The sequence below is a fragment of the Leptodactylus fuscus genome, chromosome 2 (assembly GCF_031893055.1).
Source record: "Leptodactylus fuscus isolate aLepFus1 chromosome 2, aLepFus1.hap2, whole genome shotgun sequence".
Lineage (NCBI taxonomy): Eukaryota > Metazoa > Chordata > Amphibia > Anura > Leptodactylidae > Leptodactylus > Leptodactylus fuscus.
This window is the reverse complement of record NC_134266.1, coordinates 178963253-178985469: the sequence shown is the minus strand read 5'-3', so window position 1 is coordinate 178985469 and position 22217 is coordinate 178963253. Positions and strand designations below refer to the sequence as shown.

Genomic DNA, 22217 nt, shown 5'->3' with positions numbered 1-22217 from the left:
GGGTCACCCCCATGCACAGAGCATCACCTTCCTACAAGGGTCATCCCCATATGCAGAGTATCACCTTCCTTACAAGGGTCATGTGCATGCCCTTACCACAAGGGTCAGTCTCGTGCACCAAGATCCCTTTCCTATAAGAATCAGACCTATGCACAGAGCATCGCAATCCCATTCCCAGAGCATCACAAGCTTCATTTCCCACATCAGACAGAGTAAATGAGTAGTATGCAGCATTGGTCGCCGGCACGGCACATGCAGCACTCCGTCACAGAGCAGCGAGACCTGACAGCGAGCCCCTCCCCTTCCTGCCCGGTCACATGACCTCTCATACTCCGCTCTAGTCACTACCTAGTAGTTATGTCGGCTTCCGCCAAGCTTTCTAGTCAGGGGTAAAAGAGCGGTCTCCAGAGCGGAAGTGGCAATGCTGCCAGTTCTTCCATTCATGTCAGTGGCAGTCACTAGGTCGGTGTGTGCTGGCTAGAGGGACGTAGGTGGCTGTGCGGGGTAGCGGTATGTGGCTGCCTTGTATCCTGGTGACTGTGTATTTTATTATATGTGTGCTTGGTTACTGCAGGTGTGTATGGGGGCATATGTCTAACCTGCAGTTGCGGCTTCTGTTTGCCTGACTTTACATGTTTCCAAGGAAGTGACTAGAGGAGTGATAATGCTCTGTGAGCTGCCGTGCACTGTGTGTCTATGGAGTCCATAGGAGCTGTATGCCCTATACTGTACAAGTTATGGTGGACTTTATAGATGTACTGTATATAGCATTATGTACTGCTGTGCTATAAGATGGCCTCTCAAGTCTCTGGCAGCCTGTGGCAGGAAATCCCTCACATTGCATCTCTGTATACAAGCGCCTTTCAGAAGGCAGCGGAGCTCACGCTGCATTTATTCCATAAGAGTAAATCTAATGTTTGAAGAGTATTTCTAGCCATGGATGAATAAGACATTTGGAGTAATGGAAATAAATGTAGATGTTATAATTCTTAGGCCCAGTTCACATTGGCATTTGTGGAGTCTATTGGGGACCTCCTGAACAGCACCCTATCCACATAAAGGTTACCTAAGGAAACCCATGGACCCCGTAGACTATAATGGGTCCATGTGGCTTCAGCACGTAAAGTGCTGCTTCGCTGGATGTTTCTCTCCCCATATTTCATGCGGCTAGGGGAACGGAATAGCCTGAACACAGATATGAACTGGGCCTAAGAGGTTGCTATTTAAAAAGTACCTTTCATATCCTCCGGCACACGTGGTTTTATATACCATGACAAAGTCAACAGTGCGCTGAAATCGGTGCACTGTCAGCTTTCCCATTATGTGCCCTGGGGCAGGTGTTTTGATCACCTCGCCTCCCCCAGAAATGGTCATAAAAAGTGATCAAAAGTAGTACTAAGAAAAAGTACAGTTTTCCTGCTAAGAGCACCCACATAGCTCCGTCAACAAAACTGTAAAAAAGTTAGAGGTTAAAATTGACCGCAGAATTTTTTTTTTTTTTTTTTAATTTAGTTTTAGCTAGTAAAATATTAGAACACCAATATGGTATTGCCATAATCCTAATCACCCACCAGATAAAACTGCGATGTCGGTTCTAACACAGAACAATGTAAAAACAAAAAATTATGGTATTGTAGGTTTTTCACACAGACCTTCTTACCCTCAAATGTTAATAAAAGCTAATCAAAAACATATGCACAGTTACAATTCATTACAAAAAAATAAGCCTTCACGTAGCCATGTCGACCGAAAAATAAGTTGAATGAATGTTGGAAAATATGAAATTCTTCCAGCATTAATGCATCCTTATCTAGCCTGTATCATTTTAGGGTTAACGGTACTTGTATAGTGATGTACAAAAGATGTGGATTGCAGAACTGATTTTTTTTTTTTTATATTTTTTTATGCAATAGGCCAAACTACAGTTGAATTGGTGAGTAGGAGGAGAGTCCGTGCTCTACTGATAAGCCTTATCATGCCTGCCAACAAGGTTTTACAGCCTGTTTTAAAAATGAAAGTAGATGAACTTTTTCTATTCTGGCTGAGCGAAACTCCAACGCAGCTCCTCCTGAAGGACTATTTAAGAAGAATTAAAAATGGAGAAAATGTTATGCCTGAAAGCTTTGATGACAGCGGGGATGCTTCCAAAATGCAGTCAGCTAATAAAATGCTAGATAACTTGTCTATATCTCCAGTGACTTGTAGTCCTCCCTCTCGCTCTCCTTCTGCTTTGCCCATCGGAGCCTTTGGCAGCCCAAGAAACGGCCTCACTCCACGAACACGTAGATCCAATGGAGCAAAGCTGGTAAGTAGTTTGTTTAAAAATAAAAAATTACATTGTATTCTGTATACCAGGAAATGGTAAACTGCCGTATACAAACGTTACTTATCGTTTTGTTATGTTATTAAAGTTGTTCAGTATTTCGTTTTTTCTTTGGAAACCTGACTTGTTCAATGGTGTGCCAGTTTGTGTGGCTCCTCTACCCATAGAAATCAATAAAAATCCAACCGCACTTGACAGTGGTGATATTGCAGCTGTTGTAACTGTTGGACTGTCTTGTGGCTATTCCTTAAATGTGACACATGAGAATACATCTTTTAAACATACAAATAGTGATCCGTATGTATGTTTTATGTGCATGTATAAATATATATGGTTTCCCTTTCTGTCAATGTAGCAGGGCTCCTTTAATTCATTAATAGAAACTTTAATTTAATTCTTAGGCCTGGTTCACATTTGCGTTCGGTATTTCGATTGGGAAGTCTGCTTGGGGACCCCCCAAACAGAATGCCGAACGCATTAAAAAGCAGTGACCAATGAAGGTATACGGACTCCATAGACTAAAATGGGGGTCTGTGTGTTTTCCACGCAGTGTCCACATGAGTCATGCGGAGAGAAAAGTGCTGTTTGAAGTACTTTTCTCTCCGCATTATTCATGCGTAAAACACACGGAATCCATTATACAGTAGTCTCTGGGGTCCATGTTCTTTCATTGTTCACCTCTTTCTAATGCGTTCGGTATTCCGTTCAGGAGGACCCCCAAGCAGACTTCCCGAACAGAATACTGAACACAGATGTGAACCGGGCTTTAAAAAAATAAATGTGCTGCAAACTTTGCATCTAATTATAAATATTAATAATTGTGTAATTAAAAATAAAGGTCAGCTCACACTAGCATTCTGGGACTCCATTCCCCCATTTCACTTAAAATAGGCAGAGAAAAAAGTCCTGCCTATTTTGTCTGAAACCTGGATAATAATAATATAATATAATAAACCTATTATAGTTTATGGTGTCTGTGGGCAACTGCTTTTTAAGTGGGATAGGGTTTCTGTTTTTTGGATCCCCAAGTAAACCCAAAGAACAGACCCCCAATTGCTAGTGTGAACCTAGCGTCAGTGTGTTTTGAAACTGGAGTTGGTAACTTTTTTTTTTTTCAGACTCCACTCAAAATAGGTTTAGACACCACAATTCAGTCCTAGTGGTCAGAAGAGTAATTTGTCATCTAAAGGGGTTGTCCAGGAATGATAGTTTTCTGCAAGGAGGCCAGGGGAGGGGGAATTCGCCTGTCCCCAGCTACTGTCAATCCAGTGGCATCTCGGGACTTATTCTGATGGAAGTCCTCGGGCATGTGACCACTGAGGCCACTCAGCAGCCTAAGGAAAGGAGCCAGGACTTTCCTCGTACCACTGAGGCCAATATGTGTGGTGAGGGCTTCTTCTAGAACAAGTCCCCTGGAGCAGCTGGACTGGACTGCAGCAGGAGACTCTGTGGACAGGTGTATGGTGGTGTGTGTTTTGTTTGTTTTTTGTCTTACCTTCCCAAGACTCTATGTGGATAAACTATATTTCCTGAATAACCCCTTTGTAATATCCATGATGTGTAAACATTTAGGTTCGGTGGTGCAGCCGCAGTATTTCTTTCCCATTGTCTAAGTAAAGCAAACTCATACGCCTTTCTATCATCACACTGGTAGTAATTTGTTAGGAAGTCGCTGAATTGAGGGGAAAAAAAGGGGGTAGAGGGGATTGGATTTCCTTAGTGAGAACAGTAGTGGCCTATGCGGTCTGGCAATGGCACAAACCACCAGTGTGCCGAGCCGCGGCTTCCACCTGGTGGCAGCAACCTCCAGAGTCGGCCCATTCGTTTGAGCCGACTCCAGAGGGGGAAGCCGCGACGGTCGTGGCAGGCGGGTTTTGACCTGAGAGTGACGCGGCTCCCCGTGTCACTCTCTATGCCAAAATCCACCCCACCCCGTGTGATTGAGCCCTTAGAGGACCAGTGTGTGCCTTGCTATATATTGTGTAAATTCAGTGTTTATGCTTGTATTTCTGATCTAGAACAGAATAATATTCTGAATTTCATGCTAGATACTGATGATCAATGTTTAATGGTGGTGTTCAGATTAATAATCTCCCTTTTCCTACTAAAATAAACTTGTATACTCTGACCTGATCATGCATGTTATGGGAGTGTTAGGAGAGATGGCTGTCATTTGTCATTATCCACTACTAGATGTGGAAAATACGCTAAAAAGTGGATTAAACCAAAGCTGCATATCCTGACACTGGTGGCCTGTGATTGGATTAGAGCTGACATATGTTATTGCTCTGTGTCCTCTACAACCATTGTTGAGGCTGCTGCCCTGCATAGTAATGGCCTATTTTAGGAACAGCAGTGAAATTTCCAGGATACATTGGCATTCTTGAAAGGATTAGCTAAAATTTCAGTTCGCGTCATTCATGGGCCTATGTGTTTGACAGCTGGTGTAATACTGGCACCAGGCTCTAAATATAGCATCATTCATATTTTCTGAAATATCCACCCACTGCCTAGAACATATGAAGCCAGTCTGTGTAATGGCATAGCAGTAACGTGTATATGTATCATGTATTATAAACTAAAATTAGATGGAACAAATCCTGTGTCTTTAGGCGTATAAAGAAGACAATTTGGGTAAATGAGGGTAAAGTTCATTCTAGGACATGTCCTTTAACTTTGCTTTATGTTGTAGTTTTTAACCCTTTTTCCCCTTCAGAGATCACGAGACCTATGTTGAACATAGATAAGTGGCAGTATGGAGTCTGGAGCTGGGCGTGAATGTTAGATACTTTTCGGTTAAACTCTACAAGTTCAACAGTTTTTGTCACTTGTTGGCAAAGGGGTTTTCCAAGACCCCATAGGTTTTGGATACTGATGACCTTATCTATAAGTTAGGGAATCAGTATCTGATCAGTTGGAGTTTGACAGCCTGACCCTGCAAAAGTCAGCCGATTCTGCTGCTGAAAGATGTATATAGGGTGTATGGCTGGAGGAAGTTCTGTTCCTGTTCAAGCGAATAGAAGCAAATCTGCAGTTTCCTATACCCATGCTGAAGTGTGTGGCTCTGTATTATATGCAATTGAATAAAGGCAAAGCTGCTTCTGATTGTTGTATATGTATATGACATCTGGATGTTGGCATCCTAAACCCCCTTTAAAGGGTAATAACTATCAACTAATGTGATATGTTTGGGTTGCTTTAGCTGAATATTGCCACCTTGTAACTGGCTGTAACTGAAGTTTGTCTTAAGCCCTGATGAGACGTCTGCAAAATTAAGAAAAATTTGAGATGGATATCTGCCTTGGATTTTTCATTTTCTGTCCCAACTAAACACAGCGGGGAAAACCGAATGAATGACAAGTCTAGAGAAATGCAAGGAATTGATAAAGTATATTGGAAAACCGTATAGCTTTTCATTATGAAAACAATCATTTGTCTTTCAGTATTGATCTGGAAGCAGACAACCTCTTTAGGGTAAGTTCACATGGGGTATTTTGTTTAGGATTTTGAGGCCGTATCCGCCTCAAAATCCTGACCAAAAAGACGGCTCCCATTGAAATCAATGGGAGCCGGTTAGTTTTTTTTTTTCCGAGAGCGATTTGTTCCAGCTCCCGGGAAAAAAAGAAGCGACATGCTCATTCTTTCAGGCGGATTCGCCTTGTGATTTGGCCTGAAGACACTCCCTGCTGACTAGGCCCATTCATTTGGGCCTAATCCGGAGTGGAGTGTGAGACTGGATATTGGTGCACTGCACCGGCATCCAGTCACAGATACCCATATTTTGGTCCAGCATCTGAGGAAGCCTCCGCCTCAGGTTCTGGACCAAAAATTCCCATGTGAACTTACCCTGAGGGTCTTGAAATATGACTAGGGATGTTTGCCCAGCCAGAATCTTCTCTAAAAGGATGAGGTACCCACCTGTAGATGGTGCTTTCAGGGTTCTTGTCTTCTCATTTGGGAGCATAGTACTAGTGGGCTTCTACAAATATGTAATGCTGACTAAACTAGTTTGACAAGTGACCCTTGTGTGTGTTTGGGATGAGCGCTTGTTTGGCAGCCACTAACTCTGTGCATTACCAATGAGTCATTCTCATGACTTTGTTTAAATCTCATATGTGGCCTGTTATAAAGACGCACTCTATCAAACCTGGAAACTCCAATTATTTTGAAGAATTTTCAACCCTTATCTGTGTAGTTTATCTTACTCTTGGCACTGACTTGTATTTCTCTATTCACTAGAAGTGACAAATTGCTTACTGCAGGCTTCAGTCTGTTCCTTTTGCTACATACGGAGAATTCATTACCTATGTAGCAGGTTTGTTTTTGTCCCCAGCTTGGTTGCTGCTAACATCTTGGCGCCAAATACCACAGCGTATAGTCACAGGTCTTGTGGAGACAACAGGCAAGAGCTTTTTTGGCAGTACAAGGAGAACCTACACAGTAATAGACATCTGGTTTAGTGAAAGGGAGAGAAATGAAGTAATTGTGGGGTGGGCATTTTTTTAATTTCATTCAGTCATAGAGTAGGACATATCTTGTTCCTTGCCATTTTGCCCAGACTGAAGTAAAAAAGGAATCTGTGAAAACTAATGCCCTTCAAATGCAAACCATGGGCCTGTACATATAGCCTCAGTCAGCTGATCTGTGGAGATTGAGAGAAAGACTAAAGCCAAAATGATAGGTCACCAGTATTTGAATGGTGGGTTCTGGTACCAGGCACTCTTACTAGTTATCTGTTTGAAGAGACCGCAGCAGCATGTGAAAGCAGACTGAATCAGCTGACGGTAGACGTCTGACCCCCACCAATCACATATTGTTATCCTATGCCTCTGAAAGTTTGCAATAGGGTCATAACCACAACTGAATTCAATGCATAAAATCTTACCATTTGGGTTTTCTGACTGTCCCTAGCTTTGAAGTTATGTTGCATTTGTAGGCAGACCCCTGTAAGCAGTACTTTACTTTATATGTACCCCAAAAATGCTTCCAATAAGAAAAAAAAAATCTCCTCCAAAAAACAAGCCATATACAGCTAGACAAAAAAAAAAGCTTTCCCTCTGAAGTGAACACAGGGCAGAAAGATCTGTCTATTGACTGGTCTGCAGTAAAGAAATCTAGTTGAAGGGAGAATTTTTGAGCATGCATGTTCACAACACTTGTGCATTTTGCTATATACTTTGAAGACTAGGTGGCGTGACACCAGCCCCCTCTATACTTAATACAAAATAGGTTATAGTATACAATCAGTGGGGGTCTAAAATTTGGATTAACACCCTTCACCGATCTGTTTATCTGGCCACATCTCATGGCTAGAAGTGGCTCTGTTCCTTTTCAAGGTAATAGGTGGAGAGCTGAAGCACCCTGGTGCCACTGCTATAACCTGGACATGACTACAATTCCACACTTATTTGCATTAAAGCAGAGCTCCTTCCAGGTCTGGGATGTGACCAATCCAGTGTGGGTTCTAGGTGTCAGACTCAACCCACCCCCGTCCTTCCTGATCATATACTGATGACTTATTCTGTGGATAGGACATCAGTGTAAAGGGAAAAAAAAACTCCTGGGGCTGGAAAACCCATGAAATATCAAACTCTTCTTTTTATTTTTTATTTTTTACTGGATGTGCAATGGTTGTGCCCTTGTCTTCTGAACCATTTTGTTTTGAAATGCAAAGAGTTAAATTGACAGATGACTTAGTAGAATGTAAGTGGGTGGTTCTCCTTTCTGGTCCTTCAGCTTGTAAAATCTTGCCTAGTGTTTGTCTAGTTTGGTAATCTTACAGGAGACTTCTGCCTCCACACCAACAGAGATCAGTTACCTTGGAGATTTCTTATGGAAAATGATAGTTGATTTATATTCTGCTTTACTGCAGCTGCTATTGGACAGTTGGATGGAAGAAAGATGAGCTCTGTGTGCATTATTGACACTAGTTCTGTTGGTACGTTGCAGCTTCTCACTAGTATATTGAAGTTGTATGGGGTAGGTGTGAGTGTCTCTTCACGTGTCTGAGCTTCCAGTCACACTGTGGTGGTTGCGTCCAGTTGTGTTTGTGGCTGAGGTATAAAACTGACTAACTGCATATTCCATAGGATAAAATGTAACAAACTATATTACCCCACGTGACTATATCTAATTCCTACTGAAGTTCGAATAAAGCTAAAGTGCCAAATCCAATGCACATCTAAAATGTTAAATCTGTAGTAAAATTTGCAACATGACTTGCTGTGCATGTAACATTTTTTTCCATATCCTGGTTTACTTGCAGATTTTTTTTCAATGAAATTTATAAAATTGCAGATGAGGATTTTGTTGCAGAATCTGCACTGAAAATTGGTAAGAAGGCGTTCACACTTGCTCCCGTGTCCGCCCGCCAGGTCTGTGTCCTAATTCCCAGAGAAACTGCATAGGGGACTGGTTCCCGGCAGTCAGTTTTAAAAAGCAAACTGCCGGTGTCTGTATGCAGCCTCTCCATGGAGAAACCGTTTTTTTTTTTTTGGGCCGAGCAGAAAGTCCTGCATGTCCTGTTTCCCAGGGACGGAGACCCTGCAGGCGTACACTGGCACAAGTGTGACACCCCCCCCCCCCCCCAAAGAATGTTTGTGTAATTTTTCCTGTCTAGATGGCATTGTGCTAGTCAAGTATGTCCACTGGGATGCTAGGGTACTTCTTATTATTATATACTTATTTTATTTTTTAATTCTTTAAACCAATTTCAAACCAGTATAGTAAAACACAAGCATGTGTATAGGCAATAGTAACACTCCACGCAGGAAGGAACAGTAGCATGAGGGGGGGATAACACTAGGTCAAACCCAAAGACACAATGAGCAGAGTATAAATGAAAACGATGAATAGTGGGGAGGGGGGAAGAGATGGAAGAAAGCTATCAGAGGTAGAGAAGAACTCTTTGACAGAAGCCATGTGGAGTAGTGAAGGGTGACTGGGAAAGAAAAAGGTAGTCTATGCAGGAGTAGGTGTTGTGAGGACGGCACTAAAATGTGTAGTTGTTGCCCGATGTATTGAATAAACTCCAAGGATCAGTAGGTGGGAAGGAATGGAGTGGCATGTGGTGTACGAAAGGGAGGAGGAACCACAAGAGGTGTCAGAGGGTTAAGAGCCATGTTGTGGCTCTACACATCATTCTGAGTGTAGAAATATATAGGGCTGAATCATGAGGTCTCAGAGTTTTCTAAACCTGCTCTGTACAGGGAAGGGATGTCCTGCAGTTGTCTTGTGTGGTTTTTTTGTTTTTTTTTTGATTTGCACTTCTTAATTGTACATTATTTTGTTTAGCTTCTGTTGTGGATATACATGTCAGATTAGAATCCAGCATGGGGAGATGCACAAAATGGTGTAATGTAAATGCTGGCTGCAGCATTTGAGTTCCTACATTTCTAGACTTTTGCACCAAAAGGTACCTCTGTATTGTATTGGACCTGTAGATATTTTTCATAGCTAACAAGTCACATTTGCTATCAGTTTCTATCCTGTTGCTGCCTGGCTTTCATTTGTGTCCTTGACTTCAAACCCTCTGAAGAATATTTGATTCTTTGCATCCACTATGTCAAACTACTGAAGACCTAGAGTGGATTAGCACAAAGTTCCCAATGATTGGTCACGGATAAGTACTGGATGGTGGATTTATATGGTACTTGGCTGGCCCTATCGTTGAGGACACAGGGAAAGGCTGTTTCCTTGCTTCTCCTCCTCTCTGCTAGTTCACACAGAGTTTTTGCAGGCTAATTTTGACTTGGAATGTGCCTCAAAATGTGCCTGCAAAAAAGGCTCTCATTTACTTCAATGGGAGCCACTTGCTGCTTTTTCCCGAAAAAGAAGCGACATGCCCTATCTTGCCATGGTTTCCGTGGCTGAGACAGCTGTGAAATACGTGGTGCGAGACTCTCTCCCAGGTAGGCCCATTTATTCGGGAACCTAATCAGGAGCGTGATGCCGATGCACTGCATCTGCATCCAGTCACGGCTAGCCACGCGGAGAGTTCACACAGTGGAAAAAGACTATGCCCTTATGGAGCAGAGTCTCCTGTACTTACTCTGCTGGAACAGTAATCTAGTGTAAATGATCTTATATGTGGTGATCCCCCGTTTTAGTGCCCAATGAGCATCTGACAGAAAACAGAGACTGACTTCAAGTGGAATTTAAGTTCTAAATTGTGAGGCAGAATCCACCACAAACTCTGCTTCAAATTCCTCTGGGGTTTGAGGAGATGATCGATACAGATCAGTCTCCACAAAGTTACAGACAGAAAACAAAGCTTTGTATACGCTCTTTGGCATCTTTCCCTTACTACTTGTCACCACTGTCATGTCTTTTAGTGACTAACTGTGACGATAATAATAATTTAAAAAAATTATTTATATTACACCAACATATTCCACAGCACTGTATGAGTTGTTGTGTTCCCCCTCTGGAGAGACTCGGAGAATCTTTTCTTAGAGCTAAGAGGAAACAAAAAAGTCCTCTTGAAGTGATGGAGCGGCTTGTAGGAGCCTGGACCATCCACAGGAGCTTCTTTACAGTTAACTCTTCACTTTTCAGGTGTTAGAACTCTCTATTGTCATTACTCTGTTTCATCATGAAGTGTGTGAATACATTGACAACCGTGTTGCCATTTTTTGAGTTTGTATCATTACACAATGACTGTATCCAGACATATCAGTAGAGTAGGCAGGTCATCCATAATACTACTTCAGAGTTTGGCCTCTGTTCTTCTAAGTATAGACCATTTGACCACAAGCAGATGCCAAGGCTTTAGTATTTTTCTGAACATCTTTTATCATTATATAACATGGTTAATTGTTTTCCTTGGTTCCTTCTTGGCTACTACATGTCCTGGGAATGTGTGATGCGGTTTGTCACGTGGGGAGTGATAAATAACTTGCATGTCTTCACTAAAAATAACCGCAAGCTTGATGGAGTGTCAGTGTTCACTAAAAAAAACCAGCACACAAACTGAAGAGACAATAACTGAGTCATTGTAGCTGAAAATGGCGGCATGTAAACTTGAGTTTTTGTTGTTTCTTTGCTAAGAGCCTGCAGTCAGCTTGGGTTTGGATGGTGTATTCAGTGCATTCGGTCAAGCTTTAATCCTATTTGGTATATAGTCTCATTGTTGGCAGATCAGGCCCTCATTTAGGCTCCAGTAACCGTATGAGCTTGAAGGTAATAAGTCAGTGGTATCTGCAAACTAGTGCCACTGCGGACAGCTGGAGACTTGGCAGGGCACAGTTGCTGGCACATATAGTCAGACCAATTATTGTGAATGCTTGTCCCTAATAATTTCCCTGTGTAATGGCTCTTTAGAATTTTTTTTTTCTTCCTATTAATGTTGCCATCTCATCGCTGGCTTACATTTTATGCCTTTTCAGGTAGACATGATTTGTAATCAAGCAATCCGACAAGGATGGAAAGGTAGTTGTAATGAACAGAGACGATTATTTAAAAGGTTGTCTTGAAATTTTAGAGGATAAGACTACATATAAAAAATTGGAAAGTGATCCAACAGATACTGTACGTAAAAAACTGGAAGGCATTGTGAACAAAGGTGTATATTTAGGAATTTTTTCCCAGGAACAGGCTAAATTTTTAATACCTAGTCATCCAATTATGGCCATTTTTCACGGCCTGCCGAAAACGCATAAGGAACGATTTCCTCCACCATTACGCCCGATTGTGGCAGGTATCGGTAGCATTAGTGAAGCACTATGTTCATGGTTGGATGATTTATTGAAGCCTCTTGTTTGGCGTACACCTGGTTTCCTACGGGATTCAAAGGCTGTATTGCAAATTTTTGAAAATTTTCTATGGAAATCGCAATATGTTTGGATTGCGGGTGATGTGGAGCAGCTTTATTCGAGCATACCACACGATGTTGCTGTTGTGGCGTTGGAGTATCATTTATTGAAATATAGTAAGTTTTCTTTACAATTATGTGAGTTTATTTCTGAAATTACACTTTTTTTACTTCAACATAATTTTTTCAGTTTTGATGGAAATTTTTATTTGCAGATTAGGGGGGCTCCTATGGGGGCCCCCTTTTCCCCATCTATAGCAAATTTATTTTTATCTTGGTGGGAGGAGGATTTTGTTTTTTCTTTAAAAAATCCCTACTTCAGCAACATCGTGTGGTATGGTCGCTATATAGATGACCTCTTGATCGTGTGGGAGGGTGACATCATTGCTATTCCTGAGTTCATGACTTATTTAAATCAGAACAATTTGAACTTGAAATTCACATATACATATGATGTGTCTAGGGTCTCTTTCTTAGACATTGAATTTTATAGCAATGTGAGTCAACAAAAAGTGGAAACTAGCTTATATCGAAAGCCTACATCAGGCAATAATGTTCTGCTTGCTAGCAGCTTACACCCACGGCACACTCTAAAATCGGTGCCTTTGGGAGAATTATTAAGAACACGTAGGGCATGTTCAAATGATGCGGACTATCATAATCAAAAATGTATTACCCTAACTCGATTGAGGGAGCGTGGATACCCCGAATGGAGTTTGAAAAGGGCAGTTAGATTGACCGATGATAGAACACGCACGTCACTGCTGGCTAATAAAACTAAAACTGATTTGAAGAGGGCCAATAATAAAATTGTTTTTTCCACCCCGTATTCGAGACAATTCACACAAATTAAGACCATTATATTGAAGAACATACCTATCCTTTTACAGGATAACATCACACGTGAGATACTTAAGGATGGTATACAGGTGGTGGCGAAAAGAGGTTGCTCGTTGGGCAGTCAGCTGTCTCCTAGTCTGTTTTCCAGTAAAAGTAAACAATCTGCGACATGGCTTGATCTTCGTGGTTTTTTCAAGTGTGGCATGAGCAGATGCAATGCATGTCAGTATGTCAACAAAACCAAAACATTTCATAATTCTGATAATACAGTTTAAAAATGACGAAATAGTGAAACAACGTGTAACACAGACCATGTCATATATGTTATAGAATGCACTTTGTGCAGACTCATGTATGTAGGTTGTACAATAAGGTCGGTCAAAATCAGAATTGGTGAACACGTTACAAGTAGTAGCAAAGAACATGAGAGCGCTTCGGGGGTGTCTCGACACTTTTTTCAAAGACATCAGGGCAATGTGTCCACTCTCAGATATTATGCCATAGAGCATGTGTCGAGACCTCCACGAGGAGGCGATTGGAGGAAGAAGGTTCTCCTTCGGGAGGCCTTTTGGATAATGAGATTAAAAACTAGATATCCAGAAGGTCTCAACATGAGATCAGACATTGCTTATATTTATTAAATCTAGGTTTATTATAGTTCAAATATTGTTGATAAAACATTTTTATATTTATTTAGAACGACCTAGCATGTTTCACCATGCAGCACATCTTATATATCAGTAATATTATATAACTATGGGTTAACCAGAGAAATACGCTAGGTATAGTAGTGAATGCTTCCTACAGCAGGGTTCATCTCTCATGGGAGTAATCATCATGAGACTATGGATTATCTATGAGAATTAGGCAATACGGAAGTATAATGCGCTCCACAGTGCGGTTCATTCCGCACGGGAGATTATCACATGATTCAGTTTATCACGTGATGCTAACAGGTGACCGGGAAACCATAGGAACCTGTCAGGCTTGTACAGCTATATAACGGCGCAGCGGGTAAGTTCATACTTATCTTTATATACATTTTCCTTATGGATAAAGTTATTTATGATGAGGCTATAGTGGTTGTTGTTAATTGTATAAACTTATGTTCAGATATGTATAGTTATGAGAATCTGTATGTTTTAAGCGGCTACGTTAATGATGGTTAATATATGTATATCAGATATTATCCTGCCCTTAATGAATTGTGAGAGTATTAGTACTTAATATGCATAGTGTTTGTATTATAGCTATTTTAATAATAAGTTTTTTTGATATATAATACATAACAAGCACAGCAATGTAAGAGTTAATCGTAAGGGCAGTGGGTGTAGTCAAGCCTGTGTAATGGTTTAAATAGATTGTGTGTAGTCATATGTTTGAGCCGAGAAGAAGGGACGTGTGTCCCGAAACGCGTCGCTTTATTCATAGACTTGACACCATGGTTGCTTTGTAACCTTTTTATTGGAAGTATGGAATAAAAGTTATATTTTATCTACGTTTGCCGCGGAATTTTCTATATACATTCTGGATGTAGCTGGCTTCATTTACCGTTTGGCAAGACATTCTAGTACGACGGGTAGAGTCCACCCGCTTGCCGTTGCTCTCCAGGACTGCATTAGACTTCATATGGTGAGCTGAATATTGACTTTTTGCATTTAGACACGATTTGTATCTTTAGTAAACTTTGATTATTTTAGAGCAAATAAACTGAAAAGAGTTGTGTCCATTTACACAGAATTATTTGCGGTGTGTAAAAATAACCATACAAATAACCTTTTATAAAAAAATTTTTTCCTGGACTGACATATAAGGAATAAAAAGTACCAGTTGCTTGTCCACAGTCATGGTATAGCTATAGTACCTGACATGTAAAGCTGCTCAAACCACCATAGGAAAGTGATGTATAGTGGATATTTCCAGCAGTCACAACCATTGTACATGGGCAACCATTTTCATTCATGTCTTAAGACTTGTCCTAAAGCTCACAGTATGATACCTTATCTATATACAGTACTTGCCTGCTGTGATATCTATCTGTTATAGTTTATGGTTAAACAGAAATTGCTCCTTGTAGAGCAAAGGAGAGGAATTTGCTATAGAAGTATTTGACTAGGGCTGTTTCCATCCTGTGTGTTGGCAGTACAATGCATGGTCTACATATGACTAGGACACATGTACTGTATGTTACCCAAGAGGAAATAAAAGCCATGAAGATGTTTATTATTGGACTGAATACTGATAAGGTATGTGACCAGCACGTTGGTTTATAATCTTGTAATTTATCTAGATATGACCTCAATCTTGTAATTTTAATTCATTGTTGCACATTATTTCCATTCATATGTACTGAGGATGCTTCGTGTTTGCTGCAGCCAACACACAAGTTAGTAGTCACTTGTACTGAAATACAAATCCTGTGCCTATTTCTGTGAGTCAGTGTTTCCCATGCCAGAGGAATCATGTCATTTTCTTTGACTATAAGCTCCATTTTACATACAGAACAGTGTGTTCATCTTCAGCTCATTCAGAGATTCTTGGCCTGTTGTCATCTTCTCTCCCTGAGAACAGAAGGATTGGGCATGTTGGAGTTCAGCTGACCAATCCTTATCGCTCCCATTATCTGCAATTGGTCAGAGTTTGGATACACCCTCCTGATATTGTCAGGTTGGGTTTTCCTAAACCAATATTAAGAGACAAATATTGTTGTTTGTATAAGATGTAAAATGTACTTGTACTAATTATACTTTTTACATCAATTCTTCAGTTTTCTAGATCTCTACTTGCTGTCATTCATTCTGCTTACTATGCGAATACAAAATCAGTTGTGATATATAGTCCATGGTCATGTGATGTACAGTCCACGGTCATGTGATGTACAGTCCACGGTCATGCGATGTACAGTCCACGGTCATGCGATGTACAGTCCACGGTCATGCGATGTACAGTCCACGGTCATGCGATGTACAGTCCACGGTCATGCGATGTACAGTCCACGGTCATGTGATGGACACAGGTTCACAGCTCGTTATAATCACAGCACAGTAATCCGACATCTGCCTGGTAACGAGCTGTGCGCCTGTATCCTTATCACATGACCATGGACTGATTTTTGTATTCACATAGTAAGCAGACAGCAAGCAGAGATCTAGAAAACTGTGAGGAATTGATACAGAAAGTATATTGGAAAATTGTATATCTTTTTATTATACAAACCATAACCCGTACAACCCCTTTTAATCTTCTGTGTATGGTCAGCTTTAGAACTGAGTAGTGAAGGCATTCAGCTTTGTACAACCCCTGATCCCCTCTGATCCATTTAGACAGGTAGTATGTTATTAATAACGTAATTAGTGCTTCTTTCCCTGGGCTGTGAGCGGTGTTGCAGCACATTCCATATCACTTTAATGGGGCTGAGTTGCAATATCACTTAATTCCCTGAGTTTTCTGCCATTATATTCTGTGCTGTTGTGGTAATTTTGATCAAGTGATCCATAATCGGTGGAGTTACTCAGAAAAGGAAAATACCTTTCCAGGGTTTCGTAATGGGTAAAAAGTAGGACATGGTGTACCGTATGTACAGTAGTGACGTAGTAGACGTAGACATAGTGTACCACATCAGGGGCCCCTAAGGCGATTGTGCTTCTTGTATAAAGCCATGGGTATACGAGGGTCAGGCGTACCATGCTGTTAGGCCGGTTAATGTTTTTCTACCTAAACAAGGTCAGTGTGAATGAATGGTAAGCTCTGTGCCTTGCAGATTGAATGACTGCACTGTCCTCTCTGCTTTATCAGTTGCTACATATTTGCTGATGTGATAGAGGCCACATTGAAGGGAGCTGGAATGTAAAAGCACTGGTGAATGCCTGTGGACAGTCCAGGGCACTGCTGGTGTCTGCTAAACTGCAAAGACAGGCACAAATTGTGACGCTTCCTATGCCCTGCCCCCGATTGTGACTCTGTGAACTCCTCTACTCTATCACAAGGACCTGTGGGAGAGCAAAGTGTCTGGAATGCCTTTTGTAAAGGGCAGCCCCCTCCCCATGGTGACTGTACTAGCAGAGTCTCTCCCGGACTGTGTGCTAGTCTCTGTCAATGTATGGACCTAGAGAGTGTCTCTGCTCATCCTCCTTAGAAGTTTCTTAACGGTTTTTGTCTTTTGGAGAAAAAAAAGGATTAAAATTCTGCTCTTTTGGAAGATTTTCTTGGCATAAAGTATTTTATGAAATCTGGAAATATGAGGATAAAGGAGATCTCTTTGAGGCAAGACCCAGATCTTAGGAAGGAATTGGCATTATTGGCTCGGGGATGCGATTTTGTTTTGCCCTCAAGATTTAAGAAGAGGCTGAAGGCTTTCCAGCAGATCCAGGTTGGTTTTCAGGGTAGTGGTGACCAGCTTTAGTTTCTTTAGTCACTGAAGATGTCATTTTAGTGCATATTAACCCTTTGCTTGCAGTTGGACAGAGGCACTAACTTTGACACTAGTGATTAGTTTCCGTTTTATGGCTTCTTTTTTTCTTCTTCCACCTTATCTAAAAGAGGCAGAAGAATTTGTAGCATGTGCAGAATGTTTATGGTGCGTTTAGATAGTGTGAACTGTACTAAACCTGCTTATTCCAGCACCTATGGCTGTCTTGCTGCTTATATTTCTCATGTTCTGGGCAGATAATGAACTATTCCTGATTTCATAGGGAGGTCTTCTATGTTGTGCAGTGCTCTTTATAGCAGCAATGTGGTTTACCCTGGAAATACTGGTTTTACAGCACTGAGTGAGGACGAAACTGTTAATACAGTATCTGGCTGCAAGGATTACTATTAATGAGATTGTATCTTGTGTACAGTACTTTATATGGTTTTCCATGACCTTAGTTGGACAGGGCTAGATAGCTACTCCGTGCAGAGAACTGCTGCCAAAGTGGGATTCTGTGATGCTACATGAAATGTATAATATACACCAATGATAGTTCCTAGTACACTAAGGTAAAAGAAAGGTATGTCTAAATCTTAACTATTTAATCCTGCTGCAATGAATACCTAAGTTAGTAACTCCTGACTAGTTCTGAATCGCTGATCTTGATTTCTTGGGATTTATTGCACTGACATCGCATAAGATGTCATTGTTAGATTCAGGTTGCCTTTGCAGACAGGTTTGCCTTTTATAGCATTTTTAGAGGCTAAAGGCCCTAAAATGACTAATGCCGACGGTATTCTGCTAGGTAATTGCCATGTAAGCAACTGTCTGCCGTGACACAGTAATTCTCCGTATGGGTCTCTACAGAATATTTGCTTTCAACCACTTCCAGTAGGTCAATGAATGGACTGCTCCCAGTGATATGTAATAACTACCTGCTAAGTATTGTCACAGATACTCTCAGAATGTCATTCACAGGCATACTCTACATTACACTGAAATGAGGCCTGTTGCCATAAAAGTAATGGATGGTTATTACAGAGTGCCACATTTCTTTATTGTGGAATTGGCCTCTGGCAGCGCAGCCATCATTCTGAAATGTCACAGATATAGTAGAGACCTGCGGGAAAATTCGTGTTTACTAGCTGTGTATACTATAGCACTAACAAAACTTCCAAACTATATCCCCTAGACCACCTGTTCGCGTTTCCAGCTTTAACTGATACTATTACAGTACAAGCTTCCTTGGAGATGTGCATTGAAAAGATTCCTTTCTGGACACAACAAATGTGTGTGTGTGTGTGTGTGTGTGTATAAATAAATAACTAAAAAAAAATATATATATATTTACTAGCCTCTTCCCGCGACTTCGTCTGCGGGTTGTTGGAGTGGTTGATCTGCCTGTATTCAGCAAATTGCTGCCGTCGATGGTTTGCCTGCTCTGACGTTTTTGTCAGCTCTTAAGTTGTCCTGCTGCTGAACTTGTTCCTCGCACTGTGCCTGCGATTGTTCGTGCATCTCAGCAGCTCGCTGGGAAGCCATATAATGAGCGTGCTGTTCGTGTAAGTGATCCTCCCCTCAGCGCCACTTGAGGAGAAGTCTGTGACTTCTGGCTACCTTCATAGCTCTCGTTGTTTGCGACAAATTAGATTCTCTTTTTCCCGGCATGTTTAAAATTGACAAACTTTCAATTTGGATTAAAGGTGATTGCCTATGTCAGTTTGTCTGCATTGCCTGGAGCAGATCAGATAATATGCAAATGCATGTACACTGAGGGTTAGCGTGTACACAGAGATATAACAGACCTGGCTGAGATAAGGCTGGTGCAGGAACAGTGTAATATACTATGTGAACATAAATTCATAACAGTCATGAAGCCATGTCATTTACCGGGATAAAAAGTAGCCTATATTTTAATCGAAGTTACAACTATCTATATGCCGAATTTCATTCAAATCCGTTCAGCCGTTTTTGCGTGATTGAGGAACAAACACCAAACCTTCACATTTATAATATTACTAGCCTCTCCCCGCAACTTGGTCTGCGTTTGTTGTCATCGATGATCTGCCTATATTCAGCAAATTGCTGCCGTTGATGGTTTGCCTGCTCCGGCATTTCGGCAGCTCTCAAGCTGTCCTGCTGCTGAACTTGTTCCTCACATCGTGCCTGTGATTGTTCCGGCATGTCAGCAGCTCGTTGGGACGTCATATAATGAGCGTGCTGTTGTTGATCCGCCTGCTCCGGCGTTTTGGCAGCTGTCAAGCTGACCTGCCACTGAACTCATTCCTCGTGCTGTGCCTGTGATTGTTCCGGCATCTCAGCAGCTCACTGGGACGCCATATAAGGAGTCTATTGTTGGCATCGATAATCCCCCTTAGCTGCGCTTGAGGAGAACTGACATCTGGCTACCTTCATAGCTGTCGTTTGCGACAAATTAGATTTTCTTTTTCCAGGTATGCTTAAAATTGGCAAACTGCCAATTTGGATTAAAGATGTTTGCCCATCTCGGTTTATCAGCACTGGAGCAGATCAGATAATATGGAAATGTGTGTACACACTGAGGGTTAGCTTGTTTTTACACAGAGAGATAACACCCCTGGCTGAGATAAGGCTGCTGCTAAGAGCTGTTTAATATCGTATGTAAACATAAATTCATAACAGTCGTGAAGCTGTGTCATTTACCGGTATAAAAAGCAGCCTATATTTTTCATTCAAATCCATTCAACTGTTTTTCCGTGATTGAGGAACAAACATCCAAACACACAAACTTTCACATTTATAATATTATTTATAATATTAGTAGGAGATATATATGGGCTCGTTCACACGGGCAAAGAGGGGCGGATTATGGCACGGAATCCACGTCATAATCCTCCCTCTCACAATGGTGGTCTATGGAAAGCTAGCGGAAAAAAGAAGCGACATGACCTTTCTTCAGGCAGATTCCGCTTCAGGAAGTCAATACAAGTGAATGGGAGGCGGGAAACGCGGCAAAACCGTGCCCAAAATCTGTGGTGCGGTTTTTCTAAGGTCCATTCACTGTCCAGGAGGGGAAAACCACCTGGCATTTTTTTGAGGCGGTTTTTTAACCAAAAACCGCTCCAGAAAACGCCTCAGTGTCCAAAAACCACTTCAGTAATAATAATTCCTGAAGCGTTTTTTTTCCAGACCAAATTACGCCACACGATATTCATGTGTGAACTAACCCTAAAATTGTGTCCCTGTAAAGTTATCAAAGAAATAGTGCAGCTGTGTGCATGAACCCCTAAGCTGACTTTTACCTGATCTCAGTAGGCTTCAGTGCTAGTTTGTGGTTTTAGGCCTTGTGATGCTGTGGTTGTTTTGAGTCTACAGCCATGCTCTTTCTTTAGTCCTTCTAGATGGAGTTTCACATTGTTACAAGTGTTGTCTTGTGTCTTTGAACACACAGCAGTAGTTCTAAGACCACTCTGGCTTGTGGTCTAGTGTGCACATGGTTGGAGAGGAGACTCTGGGAACTTTCATAGAGATGACCTTTAATAGGATTGTGTCTTAACTAGAGATGAGCGAACAGTGTTCTATCGAACACATGTTCGATCGGATATCAGGGTGTTCGCCATGTTCGAATCGAATCGAACACCGCGTGGTAAAGTGCGCCAAAATTCGATTCCCCTCCCACCTTCCCTGGCGCCTTTTTTGCACCAATAACAGCGCAGGGGAGGTGGGACAGGAACGAAGACACCGGGGGCATTGAAAAAAATTGGAAAAAGTCATTGGCTGCCGAAATCAGGTGACCTCCATTTTAGACGAATAGTGGATTTCAAATCCGGGTCATATGAGAATGTGAACTTTGTGACTATGAGACAGGGATAGCTGTACAGGCAGGGATAGCTAGGGATAACCTTTATTTAGGGGGGAATGTTATTAAAAATAACTTTTTGGGGCTCTATCGGGTGTGTAATTGTGATTTTTGTGAGATAAACTTTTTCCCATAGGGATGCATTGGCCAGCGCTGATTGGCCGAATTCCGTACTCTGGCCAATCAGCGCTGGCCAATGCATTCTATTAGCTTGATGAAGCAGAGTGTGCACAAGGGTTCAAGCGCACCCTCGACTCTGATGTAGCAGAGCCGAGGCTGCACAAGGGTTCAAGCGCACCCTCGGCTCTGATGTAGGAGAGCCGAGGGTGCACTTGAACCCTTGTGCACCCTCGGCTCTGCTACATCAGAGTCGAGGGTGCGCTTGAACCCTTGTGCACACTCTGCTTCATCAAGCTAATAGAATGCATTGGCCAGCGCTGATTGGCCAATGTATTCTATTAGCCCGATGAAGTAGAGCTGAATGTGTGTGCTAAGCACACACATTCAGCTCTACTTCATCGGGCTAATAGAATGCATTGGCCAGCGCTGATTGGCCAGAGTACGGAATTCGGCCAATCAGCGCTGGCTCTGCTGGAGGAGGCGGAGTCTAAGATCGCTCCACACCAGTCTCCATTCAGGTCCGACCTTAGACTCCGCCTCCTCCAGCAGAGCCAGCGCTGATTGGCCGAATTCCGTACTCTGGCCAATCAGCACTGGCTAATGCATTCTATTAGCGTGAACTGAGTTTGCACAGGGGTTCTAGTGCACCCTCGGCTCTGCTACATCAGATTGCTACATCTGATGTAGCAGTGCCGAGTGTGCATCAGATGTGTAGTTGAGCAAAACTGACTCAGCACTGCTAAGTCTCTGCATTCGCATAGGAATGCATTGGCCAGCCTTCGGCCAATCAGCGCTGGCTCTGCCGGAGGAGGCGGAGTCTAAGGTCGGACCTGAATGGAGACTGGTGTGGAGCGATCTTAGACTCCGCCTCCTC

The 22217-nt window shown here is 41.9% G+C and overlaps 1 protein-coding gene across 2 annotated transcripts in view; it reads left to right on the top strand.

Moving 5' to 3' along the window:
- Positions 1-355: 355 nt before the first annotated feature.
- PPP2R3B (protein phosphatase 2 regulatory subunit B''beta) overlaps positions 356-22217 on the top strand; it is a 42718-nt gene continuing 20856 nt past the window's right edge. Inside the window, exons 1-2 of one of the 2 annotated variants that reach the window (XM_075265244.1) lie at positions 356-510; positions 1914-2305. In XM_075265244.1, coding sequence (XP_075121345.1) covers positions 1976-2305 — 330 coding nt within the window. In that variant the 5' untranslated portion in view covers positions 356-510; positions 1914-1975. Of the gene's footprint in view, positions 511-1913; positions 2306-17149; positions 17344-22217 lie in introns of those variants that run through there. The other variant, XM_075265245.1, reaches the window with a different exon arrangement.